This window comes from Phyllobates terribilis, unplaced genomic scaffold (genome assembly GCF_046119375.1).
Source record: "Phyllobates terribilis strain yellow unplaced genomic scaffold, ASM4611937v1 Scaffold_4__5_contigs__length_816908805, whole genome shotgun sequence".
NCBI classification, from domain to species: domain Eukaryota; kingdom Metazoa; phylum Chordata; class Amphibia; order Anura; family Dendrobatidae; genus Phyllobates; species Phyllobates terribilis.
The window spans coordinates 223,030,575-223,049,193 of record NW_027362764.1 but is presented as its reverse complement, the minus strand read 5'-3'; the positions used below and the strand labels follow the sequence as shown (position 1 = coordinate 223,049,193).

Below are 18,619 nucleotides of genomic sequence, written 5' to 3'. Positions count from 1 at the left end.
TAAGGAAGGCTATCACTCCATTTTGCAACACCATGCCATACCCTGTGGACAGCACTTGATTGGAGCCAATTTCATCCTACAACAGGACAATGACTCAAAGCACACCTCCAAATTATACATGAACTATTTAGGGAAGAAGCAGGCTGCTGGTATTCTATCTGTAATGGAGTGGCCAGCGCAGTCACCAGATCTCAACCCCATTGAGCTGTTGTGGGAGATGCTTGACCGTATGGTACGCAAAAAGTGACCATCAAGCCAATCCAACTTGTGGGAGGGGCTTCAGGAAGCATGGGGGGACATTTCTCAAGATTACCTCAGCAAATTAACTGCTAGAATGCCAAAGGTCTGCAATGCTGTAATTGCTGCAAAGGGAACATTCTTTGACGAAAGCAAAGTTTGAAGGAGAAAATTATTCTTTCTAATAAAAATCATTATTTCTAACCTTGTCAATGTCTGGACTATATTTTCTAAACATTTTGCAACTCATTTGATAAATAAAAGTATGAGTTTTCATGGAAAACACAAAATTGTCTCCGTGACCCCAAACCTTTGAACGGTAGTGTGTATCTGAAGGTAGATTTCAAAAACGTATCAATAGGGAATCATTCTGGATCTTTAAATTATCTACATTGTATCCTGAGGTCTTAATCAATGCATAGAGAATACTCGATTTATTATTATAATAATACTTGTGTAATTTATATTATTGTGTTTTTTGTCCATTACACAGGTCTACAAAAAATATTTTATCTTCGGGTACCAAGGTTTATTGAATGGATTTTGGGTATTTTAACGGTGCTGAATTCAAAAATCCCATTACTTTTGCTGAATTGGTTCTAGTTTTTGAGATAATTCATCCATTGAAAATAATGCATTCGCCCAATTCGACTTGTGTGTGATAACAAATGCAATAGCTTTTGGTCTTTTGACCCTTTAACAGTGTTTTAGGTAATGAAATATCCCATATAATTATTAAAGAACCACAGCAATGAGCACACCAGCCAGACGTAAAAAAATATACAGTACAGATCAAAAGTTTGGACACACTTCATTTAAAGATTTTTCTGTATTTTCATCACTATGAAAATTGTGCATTCACACTGAAGGCATCAAAACTATGAATTAACACATGTGGAATTATATACTTAACAAAAAAGTGTGAAACAACTGAAAATATGTCTTATATTCTAGGTTCTTCAAAGTAGCCAACTTTTGCTTTGATGACTGCTTTGCACACTCTTGGCATTCTCTTGATGAGCTTCAAGAGGTAATCACCGGAAATGGTCTTCCAACAATCTTGAAGGAGTTCCCAGAGATGCTTAGCACTTGTTGGCCCTTTTGCCTTCACTCTGCGGTCCAGCTCACCCCAAACCATCTTGATTGGGTTCAGGTCTGGTGACTGTGGAGGCCAGGTCATCTGGCGTAGCACCCCATCACTCTCCATCTTGGTCAAATAGCCCTTACACAGCCTGGAGGTGTGTTTGGGGTCATTGTCCTGTTGAAAAATAAATGATGGTCCAACTAAACGCAAACCGGATGGAATAGCATGCTGCTGCAAGATGCTGTGGTAGCCATGCTGGTTCAGTATGCCTTCAATTTTGAATAAATCCCAAACAGTGTCACCAGCAAAGCACCCCCACACCATCACACCTCCTCCTCCATGCTTCACGGTGGGAACCAGGCATGTAGAGTCCATCCGTTCACCTTTTCTGCGTCGCACAAAGACACGGTGGTTGGAACCAAAGATCTCAAATTTGGACTCATCAGACCAAAGCACAGATTTCCACTGGTCTAATGTCCATTCCTTGTGTTCTTTAGCCCAAACAAGTCTCTTCTGCTTGTTGCCTGTCCTTAGTAGTGGTTTCCTAGCAGCTATTTTACCATGAAGGCCTGCTGCACAGTCTCCTCTTAACAGTTGTTGTAGAGATGTGTCTGCTGCTAGAACTCTGTGTGGCATTGACCTGGTCTCTAATCTGAGCTGCTGTTAACCTGCGATTTCTGAGGCTGGTGACTCGGATAAACTTATCCTCAGAAGCAGAGGTGACTCTTGGTCTTCCTTTCCTGGGGCGGTCCTCATGTGAGCCAGTTTCTTTGTAGCGCTTGATGGTTTTTGCAACTGCACTTGGGGACACTTTCAAAGTTTTCCCAATTTTTCGGACTGACTGACCTTCATTTCTTAAAGTAATGATGGCCCCTCGTTTTTCTTTACTTGGCTGCTTTTTTCTTGCCATAATACAAATTCTAACAGTCTATTCAGTAGGACTATCAGCTGTGTATCCACCTGACTTCTGCACAACACATCTGATGGTCCCAACCCCATTTATAAGGCAAGAAATCCCACTTATTAAACCTGACAGGGCACACCTGTGAAGTGAAAACCATTTCCGGTGACTACCTCTTTAAGCTCATCAAGAGAATGCCAAGAGTGTGCAATGCAGTCATCAAAGCAAAAGGTGGCTACTTTGAAGAACCTAGAATATAAGACATATTTTCAGTTGTTTCACACTTTCTTGTTAAGTATATAATTCCACATGTGTTAATTCATAGTTTTGATGCCTTCAGTGTGAATGTACAATTTTCATAGTGATGAAAATACAGAAAAATCTTTAAATGAGAAGGTGTGTCCAAACTTTTGGTCTGTACTGTATATACAAAATATTCAAAAATATGGACATACATACAGTATAAAAACATTTCTCTATCGCTTCATTGGGGGACACAGGAAACCATGGTGTATGCTGCTGACACTAGGCAGAAAAAAAAGACTAACTCCTACCCAGCAGGCTACACCCACACTGGGAGTGAACTAACCAGTTTTTGCTTAGTGTCCAAGGAGGCAAGACATGGGTCTGCGTTCAGACCCGTCTCTACCATCTTGTTGTGTTTCATTAATGTTTTCCCTTCTTTTTCCGATACAGCTTGTGACTTCGGGCAACAGGGTGTAACAGCTCACCCTGATTTCCCACCTTTTGGGACAGAGAGAACAATGTGCTGTCGCCCACATCATCCACTCTCTTGTCTAACAGGCAGGACCCTTCCCACTAACTCTTCCAAAGCGTCTTGGGGTGACTCGTGGCGGATGGTCCTGCCTCCCCCCCAGCCCCCTCCTTGGAGCGGGCCGGGAGGAAGAGGGTGATCACTAGTCAGTGATCCTCCCCTCATCCAGGGTCGACACCGTCTTTTGCACCGCTGGGGACTGTGACGGTGTGGGAAGGAAGATGTTCCTATTCCAGCGACCCCCTCAACCGGGGGCTCCTGATGCCGTCTTCAGGACCGTGAAGAAGGAGTCGGGGCCTCTCCGGAGACTGGTACCCTCCTTTCTACAGTTCTTTCTTCAGGTGGCGGGAGCTCCACAGGACAGCCAGCTGGATACTGTTCCTGGTCGTTCTCCCTCATTTCCAGCCCTCTTTCAAAATTTAAGCCCTGGTTTCTGCCTAGTTCCATTCCACGACTAGACACGCCCCCCACCGCACCATTAGCCCCTTAGAGCCACAGACTCTTCCTAACCCCCTTTTTTCTATCCAATCCCTGCTGTTTTTTCTTTTCCTCTGCCCGGGCTCTCTGTGCGCCCTTTTTCAACTCCGCCCCCTCCCTCTCCCGCTGGCGCCATTACTCGTGCGGCCTGCGGCCTCCATCTTGGCGCCTGCCGCAACCTGGGTCACAGCTACAGACGCTGCCCTCGCCACACCACCAGCCGCTGCCCACATCACTTCGCCACCTACGGCCTCCGTCACAGCGCCAGCCGCGGCCTCCATCTCAGTGCCAACAGTGGCCCCTGTCACAGCGCTAGCCCTGCCGCCTCTCCTCGCCAGCTGCGGCCTCCGATCCAATGCTAGCTGCAGCCTACATCATGGCGCTAGCCGCGTCCCCTTCAGTGACTGCCGCTGCCCCCGCGCCAGCAGCAGCCGCTGTCTCAGCGCCAGCAGCGGCCTCCGTCACAGCGTCAGTCGTGGCCTCCCATCCCAGTGCCAGCCGCGGGCTCTGGCACAGCTACAGCCACGCCCTCCATCACCCAGCTGCAGCCTCTGTCACAACGGCTCCTGGCACTGCTTCAACCGTTAGCCCACGGGCAATCAACACCGGGGTCCCCCACATAGGATAAGGTAGGCCCTGTCCGGCCGTCAGCCCCTCGGGCCCAGTCCCCCTTTTTTCTAAACTGTCCAATAGTATATGGGACATTTCATTCCACAACCATAAGGTTTGTTGGGCACTTCATTCCAATACGATAGTTGTGGGACACTTCATTCCAAACCATAGAGTTTGTGGGACATTCCATTCCAAAAACAAAGAGGGACTTTCCGTCCCAAAGCCATAGAGTTTGTGTGGCATTTCATTCCAAAACCATAGAGTTTGTGGGGCATTTCATTCCAAAACCATAGAGTTTGTGGGACATTTCATTCCAAAACCATAGAGTTTGTGGGACATTTCATTCCAAAACCATAGAATTTGTGGGACATTTCATTCCAAAACCATAGAGTTTGTGGTGCATTTCATTCCATAACCATAACCATAACCTCCCTTCTAGCCTGAGCCCTGTGCCTGTTGGAAGTGGGAAGTGTTCTGGGACACTTGTTCCCTGGCCTGGGAGCTGCCTTCTAGTTCCCCCCCATTTCAAGGTCGCAGGAAGTCCAGGACCTTTTCCTTTTTCCGACTCGCTTAGGTTTAGAGCCCGTCTTATCTGTTCTAGCCGTGACTTACATACAGGGTGGAGCGCTAAATTAGACAGTCTGGTGCTTCGGTCTGAACTCATTGTTCTGTTTTTTCCTCCACAGTTTCTCCCCCGAACGGGGGACACTTCCAGATTATCCAGAATCTTCCTATATCTCCATGGACTGTTCGTCCTTCCTGGTCTTCGGTCCACACCTTCTCCTTGTACTACACGGTATCTCCACTCGGCCTCAGCAACGCCAATCTGTATTGGAAGGTCCCTCATGCAGTAGTGGACCGACCTTTCCTTTTGAGTACTTGTCTCTTCACGCCCTAGGGACTGCTTTAGGACGTCCCATGGTTTCCTGTGTCCCCCAATGAAGCGATAGAGAAAAGAGGATTTTTGGTACTCACCGTAAAATTATTTTCTCGGAGCCTTCATTGGGGGACACAGCACCCACCCTTATTTGTGCCATTTTTGGTTCATCTTGGGGTAATCTTTTATACCTCCTTTCCTACTGCTTTCTCACAAACTGGTTAGTTCACTCCCAGTGTGGGTGTAGCCTGCTGGGGAGGAGTTAGCCTTTTTTCCTGCCTAGTGTCAGCCTCCTAATGACAGCAGCATACACCATGGTTTCCTGTGTCCCCCAATGAAGGCTCAGAGAAAAGGATTTTACGGTGAGAACCAAAAATCCCTCTTTTAAAATACATATACCACATATACCTCTAAGGACAATAATCCTATTTGCATTTATGTATCCACAGTAATCAGAGGACAATTTATGCAGTTATTTCAATGTAAAGGATTATCAAAAAATTTCATATACATGAATAAATAGACTCAAGGAAGTAGGAACAATTTATGCATAAACCATGTCCTTAGAATATAAATATGACTCACGTGCATGAAAACCCTCAGAGTTATGAGATGCTTGTCTAATGATATACAACCCACAAACTATATAGTCCTAATAATATTAGAAGAAAAATATATCTTGTTGTAAAGTACCAATCCAGGCTAATGAAAAGAGCCTAGTGGTAAGGAAGAGTAAGGATATGGGCACCCATATAAGGAACAGTGCAGGTCTCAAGTGAGACATAAAAAGATGGCATAAAGTCAGCCAAAAAGGATTACCTACTGACACCGAGTGGTCAGGATGCTATAGCACAGTGAAAAGCTAAATATTGTATATGCAGAGGTATAATGAGGCAAGGTCCGAACCTCACGCGTATCGCCGTGTCAAGTCTGAAATTGGACACGTGCAATGACATCTCTCGACCATCAGTCAGCCGATCCCCCAAACCCATTGCATAGTCGACAAAATCAGTCACTATCTGTAGGTTCTGCCAAAATTAGCCTAAGGTGTATAGGGGCGTTAAGAATGTATGAAAAGTGGGAAAGAGACCAACTTTAGTGTACCTATTGGGGATCCCGGCAGATTCACACACAGGTTTAGTACTAGAAGTGAAGATGATGTCTGTGTGCAGGACCTTCAGCTGTAGGGAAGTCCATAGGAGCTGACCACTGGTGTAATAACTCACCCATCTCTCACATTATGAGGCCTTAGAGAAAATGTCACTGCACAAATGATAGCTGATGTGGAAATATATTAATATATCTGTGTGTGTGTATGCATTGGTATATATATATATATATATATATATATATATATATATATATATATATATATATATAGTGTTTCATTGTTTAAAGGTTCTTTATGTTATTTATATATTTTTCATATTTATTTACAATATCAAGGTACAAGAAGCGAGACTTAACCGGGATGATGAAGCCGTTAAAAAGGCTGTGAACGAATATGATGAAGCCCTAGAAAAGTAAGATCATTTCATAACATTGTTGCTGTAAAGGGTTTGTCCCATAAGAAATTGTACTATCTCACCTGTTAAAACATACATTTAAAGTATTCCACTATATATATATATATATATATATATATATATATATATATATAACCCTTTGTAATGCTCTCAAAGGGCACAATTGTGGTAAGGCTTCAGAAGAGACAAGTAATGACACCATAGGCTACTAATGACAACATTTCCTACGAAACTCATGTATACTTGAACGTTCCTTCTTTGTTGGCCCTTCCTACACTTCCATATTACGCCCCCTACAGTCTTGTTCTTCCCTGACAAGAATCTCACAAATACATAATATGGCCTCCATAATTCTCCACCTTCCCACTTCAGTAGAATCAATCTGCCGCTAAGGATCTGGCTGCTCCCTATCACACTCTGTATGCTTGACTGCTAGCTAAGGCATCGCTTGTTGGACCAATTAGCGGGCACCATAGAATTGTTTATTTGTAAAGGATCTATTGCTTAGATGGCACTTTTGTTCAGGGCTGTGGAGTCAGTAAGCCAAACCTCCGACTCCGACTCCTCAATTTCCATGACATCGACTCCGACTCTACCTCCACGACTCCGACTCCCTCATACATGGCTCATGTTTAAGTGATAAATTTACTGTAGCACAGATTCATCTCAGCTAAAAGTCTAGACCCTTATAGATCAGGAATAGAACAGACATTTATAGGACATTTCATAACTTTCCCAAATTCTTATGAAAAAATATTCCCCACAAACTGCATTGAACTACTGTACCCAATTTATTATATATTTTAGGAGTTAAGAGTCGGTCCATTTTATACCGACTCCGATTCCACAAAAATGGACACTCACTCCACAACTCCGACTCCACAGCCCTGCTTTTGTTTGTGGGATACTGCTTTAAAGTAATATTTAAATTGTTGAGGGAGGGCAATGGCCCTTCACGGTTGACCAAGTGAGTGTCAAATTATTATGTTATAAGGTTGATTGCAATCCACAGAAAACCAAACGGAGACAGTGCTCTGTATGGGAGGATTCAGAGAATCTCTAATCCCATTTATTTCTACTTCGCATTTTGTATTGTTTTGAGCTTATTAATAGCCAATCATCTACAGCCGTACTACAGTACTACAGGCTTAGGCCAATGTTAGTGCAATTATTACGGAAACACACATATGGGCATTTATCATCGTTAGTTCGGCGCATGATGGAAATTTACAAGGTTACCCATCCCGGCTCAGACTAGTCAGATAACGGGAGCAGGGTGTCTCACAGAATGTTCTTGTGAGAAAAGGTTAGTGTGGGAAAAGATGCTTGGGAAGCATGAGAAAAGAAGGAAAGAATGCATGTTATGCAAGGAGTATAATAACATGATTTTAAAGCAAGCAGACAAAATGGAGTTGCTCTAGCATGAGTATCAATATGTCCTTTACACTTGGATAGCATGAATATTAATATGTCCTTTACAAAATTTCATGAACTTTCAGTTCTATTACTAAACCTCTTCATGACCAGAGAAATTTGAATATTTTGCAGCAGATGAGCTTTCTCATTTTGGTCTTCTTTTTTACTGGGAAGATACTTATTTGTCACCAAAGTAAAATCCTGCTTATTTTCTAGAGATGGGCACATTTGTTGTAAGTCTTAATGAACTTGCTTTATGTAGGAGATGGCGATAAAAGTTGGATGCCAGTGTTATATTAAGTCAATCATCATTTACCGTTATTTGCAGTCATTTCGTCAACAATAAAAATGCAGGGAAGACTGTTTATAAGGTGTGAAAGGCCTTAAAGGGGTTGTCCGGAGAAAAGTGATAAGTCTGCAGTCACTCTGTGTGACTGCAGACTTATGAATCCCCCAGCGCAGGCACTGTGCGCTGCGGGGATTTGCCAGTATGAGACCCGGTTACGGAGGGTATGTATACATTATATATACCCCCGGCCAGTGGGCGTGGCCTCATTCTCCATGCACTTGTATTGAGCGAGGTCGTGCCTCCTAGTCGGATGCGCCCACTGGCTGTCTACGTCGCTAGATGGGGCGTGGCCTTGCTGCATACAAGTGTATGGAGCAAGGCGGAGCAGAATGGCAGGGGGTATGTATAACTCATACAGAGTGACTGTAGGCTTATGACTTATTACCTACTAGTGATGAGCGAGTGTGCTCGTTTAACCCGCTCGCCGAGCACTCTCGGGTGCTTTCCGAATATCTTCGGCATGCTCGTATATTAAGTTAGAGTCCCTCCGTCTGCATGATTTATGACTGTTAGTCAGCCTTAACACGTGTGAGGATTCCCTAACAAACAAGCAATCTCTGCATGTGTTGAGGCTGACTAACAACGATAAATCATGCAGACGCAGGGACTCAAACTTAATATACGAGCACGCCTAAGATACTCGGAAAGCACTCGTCCTCGGCGAAAGGGATAAACGAACACGCTCTCATCACTAGTACCTACCCAAGGTAGTCCAAGAAAGGAGAGCTGGTGAACTTAGCATCTAATTTTTTAGGAAACCTCCATGTGTGACTAGATCATGGGGGGTGATAAAGGTGTATAAAAGGCCATATACAAGTCAAGCAAGTAAGCTCAACAGTGCAGAATTACACCTTCAAATCATATATGGACACAAGCTGGAGATCTAATCTTTTTGGGCATTTAACTGAAAAGTTACTTTGGTTTACTGTATCAATTATACTGTAACTTCAAATCCCGACTATCATTTTGATTATTAGAGCATCTTTAACAGGATACTTTTTAACAATTTTTTTTAAGTGTTATCTATACTTTGCATTCTGTCTAGGTATATTCCTGTATTAATGGCCCAGGCAAAAATCTATTGGAACCTGGAGAATTATCCGATGGTGGAGAAAATCTTCCGGAAATCGGTGGAGTTTTGCAATGAGCATGATGTATGGAAACTGAATGTGGCCCATGTCTTGTTTATGCAGGAAAATAAATACAAAGAAGCCATCGGCTTTTATGAGCCCATTGTTAAAAAGCATTATGAGAATGTAAGTAGTATTTGTATTAATACAGCTATATCACTAACCAATGTATTCTTTTTCAGAGTAGATATTTATTGCATTGTATGTTTTGGTATATGAATAATATATCCCGCTGGCCTCGTACTTAATTTAGCAAAGGCAAAAATCGTGGCAGCTGCCATGCTATTCAGGTAGACTCTAGCTTTTATTCCAACATGAATACGGTGATCTGACAACTACTCCAACTTCTGGCACCCAGTGTACACTCACATACTCTATTTCTGTTTCACTGACCCATTTTGCTAATTGTATCATCAAATACTATGGTTATAGGGTTATAGTAATATAACCTGACTAAGGATGAGCGGACCCATGGAAGTTTGGGTTCTAGTACCCGAACCGAACTTTCATAAAGTTCAGTTCGAGAACCCGAACCCCATCTCTCTCCCTCTCCCTCTCTCTCTCTCTCTCTCTCTCTCTGCGATGGACTTCCCCTGGAACTTCCAACATTTCATCGGACTTACAGGGAAAGTCCACGTTTGGTGTTTAGCAGCAGACACTAACTGTCCGGTATGAACCCCGAACTTTTAAGTTCGGGTTAGCTCATCTCTAAACTTGACAATTCACAATTCTTATTAGATATGGTTTCATAGTTTTTAAGGTTGAAGGTAGACATAAGTCTATCGAGTTCACCTTTAGCCTAACATGTTGATCCATAAGGAATGAAGGCAAAAAGCCCTTTTGGCAGAAACTAACTGTCCCATATTAGGGAAAAAAATCCTTTCCGACTACACATACGGCAATCAGTCTAGTTCCCTGAATCGATCCCAAAACAGAATCTAGTACCCATAACCTGTAATATTAGATTATTCAAAAAAGACATCCAGGCCCTCCTGGAACTTTTGTAGTGAATCAACCATTACAACATCATGTGGCAGAGAGTTCCATAGTCTCACTGATCTTACAGTAATGTATATGAAGAGCCAGTGGGGACGGCCACCTATGAGCCACAAAAATCACTGACTGTGGGTGGCTTGTCCGGCCCTCTGCTGTCTCGGCTGTTTCCAGTTAGTGGTTGCAGAGGTGACATATCGCGAAGACACAACATCACTGGATCTGGCTAACTATAAAACCAGATGTGGATCGGGGAAGTATAAGCAGGGGAATGGCAACATTTCTCCTTTTTTAATTTATGCTATATAAAGCAATTTGTAAAATATTTCAGGGGGCCAGAAACCCCCTGATTGTGCATAACAAAACACTTAGAACATTTTTTTATATATATACAGTGGGGGAAAAAAATATTTAGTCAGCCACCAATTGTGCAAGTTCTCCCACTTAAAAAGATGAGAGAGGCCTGTAATTGACATCATAGGTAGACCTCAACTATGAGAGACAAAATGAGAAAACAAATCCTGAAAATCACATTCTCTGATTTGGAAAGAATTTTTTTTTAATTTTGGTGGAAAATAAGTATTTGGTCAATTACAAAAGTTCATCTCAATACTTTGTTATATATGCTTTGTTGGCAATGACAGAGGTCAAACGTTTTCTGTATGTCTTCACAAGGTTGGCACACACTGTTGCTGGTATGTTGGCCCATTCCTCCATGCAGATCTCTAGAGGAGTGATGTTTTGGGGCTGTCGCTGGGCAACACGGCCTTTCAACTCCCTCCAAAGGTTTTCTATAGGGTTTAGATCTGGAGATTGGCTAGGCCACTCCAGGACCTTGAAATGCTTCTTACGAAGCCACTCCTTCGTTGCCCTGGCTGTGTGCTTGGGATCATTGTCATGCTGAAAGACCCAGCCACGTTTCATCTTTTATGCCCTTGCTGATGGAAGGAGGTTTGCACTCAAAATCTCACAAAACATGGTTCCATTCATTCTTTCATGCACACGGATTAGTCGTCCTGGTCCATTGGCAGAGAAACCGCCCAAAAGCATAATGTTGCCACCCCCATGCTCCACAGTAGGTATGGTGTTCTTTGGATGCAACTCAGCATTCTTTCTACTCCAAACTCGACAAGTTGTGTTTCTACCAAACAGTTCTACTTTGGTTTCATCTGACCATATGACATTCTCCCAATGCTCTCTAGCAAACTTCAGACGGGCCCGAACATGTAATGGCTTAAGCAGGGGGACACGTCTGGCACTGCATGATGAGTCCCTGGCTGCGTAGTGTGTTACTGATGGTAGCCTGTGTAACGTTGGTCCCAGCTCTCTGCAGGTCATTCACTAGGTCCCCCCGTGTGGTTCTGGGATTTTTTCTCACCGTTCTTGAGATCATTTTGACCCCACGGAGTTAGATCTTGTGTGGAGCCCCAGATTGAGGGAGTTTATCAGTGGTCTTGTTTTCCATTTTCTAATTATTGCTCCCACAGTTGATTTCTTCACACCAAGCTGCTTGCCTATTGCAGATTCAGTCTTCCCAGCCTGGTGCAGGGCTACAATTTTGTTTCTGGTGTCCTTCGACAGCTCTTTGGTCTTCACCATAGTGGAGTTTGGAGTGTGACTGTTTGAGGCTGCGGACAGGTGTCTTTTATACTGATAACAAGTTCAAACAGGAGCCAGTACTACAGGTAATGAGTGGAGGACAGAGGAGCCTCTTAAAGAAGAAGTTACAGGTCTGTGAGAGCCAGAAATCTTGCTTGTTTGTAATTGACCAAATACTTATTTTCCACCAAAATTTGAAAAAAAATTCTTTCCAAATCAGACAATGTGATTTTCAGGATTTGTTTTCTCATTTTGTCTCTCATAGTTGAGGTCTACCTATGATGTCAATTACAGACCTCTCTCATCTTTCTAAGTGGGAGAACTTGCACAATTGGTGGCTGACTAAATACTTATTTTCCCCACTGTATATATAATTTCCAAGAACTCACCCTATATGCTCAGTACAGATATATGTAATGAACGTGCCGTTTGTCAGGAAATTGACATAATTTATAATTTGATTTCTGTTTAATACATTTCTATGCAATAAATTAGGCTTTTAGACTCCAATATTTTATGGCCCATGGAAGGTGCATTTGGTAACACAAATACAGTAGTCTTCCTTAACAATAATAAATAAAATACCAATTTATAGTCTTACTAAATCATTTATAACCTCAAAGTTTATTACAACTTTTGACAAATGCTCTGCTCACTGGCTGTTTACTGAAGCATAGACGTCACCTCTGCATCGTTTTTCTCCTGTGTGTCTTAGCCGGGACAGTGTAACATTGAAGAATGTCCTTGCAAGAGAAAAGTTTCGGTAAACTGAGCGTTTGTCTCTCTTGTCTTTTTTATGTATTTTTTCCATTGGTTGCATGGAGTTTCTGAGTGCTTGCCTGGTGTCTTGCTCTGCCTCCCGTCTGCAGTTTTCACTGTGTATCTTATCTTAGTGCCTTCACTATCAGTCTTCATTCAATGACATCTGTATACATTGTATGTAAAAACTAGCGCCACTGACATATATAGAGGCACTACGAACAGCAGCACCATAGATTGCTATTGTCCACCTCTGGGTGAATTTTTTTGTTTTTACTTAACTGCATATATTTGGGGCTAAAAATCAATTTTGCAATTTAGTTTCATTAAAAAATTTGCACCTTTTTGCTTTTACGGGCTCTTTGTTTTACTGCTCCTCTCAACTGAGAGGAGTTATAAAAGAGCTACATACTCTCCCAGTGGACCGTTAGCACAGTTAAAATTAGCCACAAAACAGAGGCTATAAATGGCATGAAACCCAATTACAAAAATGACTTTTAGCCAAAGATACATTCATTTCCATAAAAAAAAGTGTCCCCAAAAGTGGACAACCCATTTAACAACATGAATTTCCAAGAAATACCAAAACACTGAGCAGTAGTAGGGCAGGAACTCCATGATCTTGAACCACAGTCATCTACCACTGTAACACAACCAGGATTAGTGGTGAAATCATTGCACATAGATATTAAAGTGGTTCAAGGTAATGGAGTTTAGGCCTTAATAGCTCAAAAAGAGCTTTTATTCTTCATACAAAGACATCTATATATGCCATTGGATGGAATAGTGTGCTTTTTAGAAGAAATACAGATCAGCTTAATGGGATTGCCTTACCCCCCACCCCCTTTTTTATTTTCTTAAAGGGAACCTGTCAGCAGGTTTTATATGTAATCTGAAGACAGCATGCTGTAGGGGTTAAAACACAGATTTCAGTGATGCCTTTCTTATCAAGCTCCCCACTGTTGTTTACATGCAATGACTGTTTTAGCAACAGGAGCTTATCATTGCTGGGACACAGCAGCAGTGCCTTCTGGTCCGACTCCACCCCCTCCTGTGATAAGCAGCTCACTGTCTATGGACATTGTATATGCGGAGCCTGGTGTGATGTGAGCGAGGGCAGCTTTCTCAGCTCTGATTGTGACAGAACTGCTTCACCCAGTAATCTAATTGATACATCGTTGGAATCAGGGTTTCTTTGCCTACATCATGCTGTTCTCAGATGAGGTAGAAAAAAACTTCTGACAGATTCCTTTTAAAAATGGCCCAACATTGTTTAAGAGAAAAAAAAGACATTATCGCCTACCGATACCCCATTTCTCCTCTGTACTACAGCCATGGTGCTCTGATGGTCTCCTCTCTTTCTGGGGCAGAGTATGACCACTGCAGCCAATCAGTGATTGATGATGTTGTATCCATGCATTCAAAAAGAATAAACTGTCAGTTAATAAATAAGTGACAGTCCATCTTATGGTGAACACCTCCTAAGGTTTCGGTAATAAGTGACAGTTGTGTTGTTTTCATATTTCATGGCCTCATTCTCTCTACATATTACCTCAGTGTCCATGTATCTGCCTCTCCCAGTTCTGAGCCATGAATATAGGTGAGTACAGATCTCATATAGAACAGATGGGCTGAGCACAGGGGCAAGAGCATGGGGGCAAACTCAACCTCTGTACCATCTGTAGTTGTAAACCTTAATATATATACACTAATCTCTGTTCTTTTATTTCCAAAGTTTGGACATTATCGTAATTAACCCAACAATAGAGAGTATATAAAACTACCTAAACTATACTATACTGACATAGGGTTGACCCATTAAGAGTGGCATAGCGCACGTCAGCCTTAATGAAGCGCTCGCCGGAGTGTACGGACCTGATTCATTAAGCGACCAGGGTCTGGCGTACATTTCTGGAGTAACTGGCATAACTTAAGATGAATATAACGGGTTGGTGTGACTACGCCTGGCCCACCCATGTCACGACTATGTTGACTTAGATGACAAGGACTGGGGTGTAAACGCCAAAAGTAGCAATATGTTTGCATTTGCCAAAAATATTTCAACTATTTAAGGTGTGTACTACAGATTTCTGGCGCAAGCATTTTAATGAATAGCCCCCCTAGTACGCAAATAGGACATTGCTAAGAAAAGCTATAGTCTAATCTTAGCCGTACACATGATAGTTTTACACCTCCATTGTATCACTGATGTGCCAGGGCAGGGCAATTACAGTCACCTAGTATACTGTGAGCGCGGCTGTAATCACTCCCCTGCACGTCGATTGAGTGTGTGCAAAGCAGGATGTCAATCATGTGCAGGGAAATGATTACAGTGCACTCACTGTATACTCAGCGCTGACTGTAACAGCTCCCTCCACCACCGTGATGACTGAAGCAAGTCACCACACAGATAATATAAGTTCATTTTCTCCCAGTAGCCGCTGTTCAAGTAAGCCAAACTAACATGATAAAGGGTTAATTTGCAGGTAAATAGTCTTAAAGTTGTGTTTTGTCTGCTTTACTAAAATAATGGCTGTAGAGAGAAAATTAACTTATATCCTCCCTGCAGCCGCTGCCTTACAGATCCACTAAAGCAGTCTAAAATGATTTTCACACTATTTACTTGCATTTTGACCCTATATCCGCTGGTAAATAGCATTTTTGGACGTAACAGTTTCCCTTTAAGTTATACAATTTGTCATGATACAGATTCAATACATGGTCTTAACAGCTGGTAAAAAATGTGACAGACGGATAGCCAAGGATGTCCAACTGATGGCATCCTTCAATCTTTGAGGCATCCACCAGAAGTAAATGTTTTTTTTTCTAGCATCTTGCACCATACAGTATAGACCAAAAGTTTGGACACACCTAATCATTTAAAGATTTTTCTGTATTTTCATGACTATGAAAATTGTACATTCACACTGAAGGCATCAAAACTATGAATTAACTCATGTGGAATTATGTACTTAACAAAAAAGTGTGAAACAACTGAAAATATGTCTTATATTCTAGGTTCTTCAAAGTAGCCACCTTTTTTTTGATGACTGCTTTGCACACTCTTGGCATTCTCTTCATGAGCTTCAAGAGGTAGTCACCAGAAATGGTTTTCACTTCGCAGGTGTGCCCTGTCAGGTTTAATAAGTGGGATTTCTTGGCTTATAAATGGGGTTGGGACCATCAGTTGTGTTGTGCAGAAGTCTGGTGGATACTCAGCTGATAATCCTACTGAATAGACTGTTAGCTGCTTTTTTCTTGCCATAATACAAATTCTAAGTAAAGAAAAACAAGTGGCCATCATTACTTTAAGAAATGAAGGTCAGTCAGTCCGAAAAATTGGGAAAACTTTGAAAGTGTCCCCAAGTGCAGTTGCAAAAACCATCAAGCGCTACAAAGAAACTGGCTCACATGAGGACCGCCCCAGGAAAGGAAGACCAAGAGTCACCTCTGCTTCTGAGGATAAGTTTATCCGAGTCACCCGCCTCAGAAATCGCAGGTTAACAGCAGTTCAGATTAGAGACCAGGTCAATGCCACACAGAGTTCTAGCAGCAGACACATCTCTTCAACAACTGTTAAGAGGAGACTTTGTGCAGCAGGCCTTCATGGTAAAATAACTGCTAGGAAACACTGCTAAGGACAGGCAACAAGCAGAAGAGACTTGTTTGGGCTAAAGAACACAAGGAATGGACATTAGACCAGTGGAAATCTGTGCTTTGGTCTGATGAGTCCAAATTTGAGATCTTTGGTTCCAACCACCGTGTCTTTGTGCGACGCAGAAAAGGTGAACGGATGGACTCTACATGCCTGGTTTCCACCGTGAAGCATGAAGGAGGAGGTATGATGGTGTGGGGGTGCTTTGCTGGTGACACTGTTGGGGATTTATTCAAAATTGAAGGCATACTGAACCAGCATGGCTACCACAGCATCTTCCAGCGGCATGCTAATCCATCCGGTTTGCGTTTAGTTGGACCATCATTTATTTTTCAAAAGGACAATGACCCCAAACACACCTCCAGGCTGTGTAAGGGCTATTTGACCAAGAGGGAGAGTGATGGGGTTCTACGCCAGGTGACCTGGCCTCCACAGTCACCAGACCTGAACCCAATCGAGATGGTTTGGGGTGAGCTGGACCGCAGAGTGAAGGCAAAAGGGCCAACAAGTGCTAAGCATCTCTGGGAACTCCTTCAAGATTGTTGGAAGACCATTTCCGGTGACGACCTCTTGAAGCTCATGAAGAGAATGCCAAGAGTGTGCAAAGCAGTCATCAAAGCAAAAGGTGGCTACTTTGAAGAACCTAGAATAGAAGACATATTTTCAGTTGTTTCAGACTTTTTTGTTAAGTATATAATTCCACATGTGTTAATTCATAGTTTTGATGTCTTCAGTGTGAATGTACAATGTTCATAGTCATGAAAATACAGAAAAATCTTTAAATGATTAGGTGTGTCCAAACTTTTGGTCTATACTGTATATCTTGGGGTATGTCAGGTTTAGAGATAAATAAGCAGCTATATGTACATAGTATATATTGACAGCTCTCTTGGAGAGAAGAGTGTGCCCAAGTGACTTTTTGACACAACCCCATTTACATCTCTACAATTTCCCTTGTGCATGGACAGTAGTAATATTTTTTGTGTTATGATAAAGTATCTGGACACGTTAAAGCAAATGTGTCATCAAATCTCTCCACCTAAAATTGCATTAATTGTTAAATAGATCTTAGAACTGATGATTCTGGTGCACGTACAATGTAGAGCCATGCTAGACTGACTGACAGCTGCGGCTTGTACTGAACAGTGGGAGATTTCAGCAGCTGCAGCAGGGAGGAGCTGCCAATCAGGCTAGGTGGGCATAGATTGAGTCAGAAATTCAAAAACAGATTATTATGACACAGTAAGTACACCAGCCTCATTTGGTGCAACAGACCTATTTAATAATATATATTGTCAGTATTGTTAAATCTGGAGACAGATCCACTTTAAAACATTTTAAAGTATAAGTAGTACATTACCTGTGAATTACCGTATATACTCGAGTATAAGCCGACCCAAATATAGGCCGAGGCACCTAATTTTACCACAAAAAACTGTGAAAACGTATTGACTCGAGTATAAGCCTGGAGTGGGAAATGCAGCAGCGACTGGTAAATTTCCCCATCCTGGTAAGTATTGCCCCCTCATCCCAAATCCTGGTATGCATGGTCCCCTAATCCCCAATCCTGGTATGCATGACCCCCTCATCCCCAATCCTGGTATGCATGGCCCCCTCATCCCCCAATCCTTGCATGTATAGCCCCCTCATCTCCAATCCTGGTATGCATGCCCCCCTCATCCCCCAATCCTGCCATGTATAGCCCCCTCATCCCCCAATCCTGCCATGTATAACCACCTCATCCCCAATCCTGGTATGCATGGAACCTCTCATCCCCTATCCTGGTATGCATAGCCCCCTCATCCCTATCCTGGTATGTATGGCCTCCTCATCCCCTAATACTGGTATGTATGGCCTCCTCATCCCCTAATACTGGTATGTATTGCCTCCTCATCCCCAATCCTGGTATGCATGGCCACCTCATCCCCAATCCTGGTATGCATGGAACCTCTCATCCCCTATCCTGGTATGCATAGCCCCCTTTTCCCTATCCTGGTATGTATGGCCTTCTCATCCCCAATCCTGGTATGTATGGCCTCCTCATCCCCAATCCTGATATACATGGCTCCCTCATTACCAATCCTGGAATGCATGGCATTGACGTGGTAGCTGAAGCAGCCGGCTTCTGCCCCTCACGTCTGCCACCGCAACCCCCCCACCACCGAAATATATTACATATATAAGTATAAATAAGTATATACCCGAGTATAAGCCAAGGGGGGCTTTTTT

General features: G+C 42.7%; 1 protein-coding gene across 2 annotated transcripts in view; it reads left to right on the top strand.

Moving 5' to 3' along the window:
- Nucleotides 1-18,619, top strand: part of LOC141265261 (intraflagellar transport protein 70A) — an 82,845-nt gene that overhangs the window by 53,861 nt on the left and 10,365 nt on the right. Inside the window, exons 13-15 of one of the 2 annotated variants that reach the window (XM_073678105.1) lie at nt 6,410-6,486; nt 9,300-9,510; nt 12,692-12,739. In XM_073678105.1, coding sequence (XP_073534206.1) covers nt 6,410-6,486; nt 9,300-9,510; nt 12,692-12,739 — 336 coding nt within the window. The remainder of the gene's footprint in view (nt 1-6,409; nt 6,487-9,299; nt 9,511-12,691; nt 12,740-18,619) is intronic. The other variant, XM_073678106.1, reaches the window with a different exon arrangement.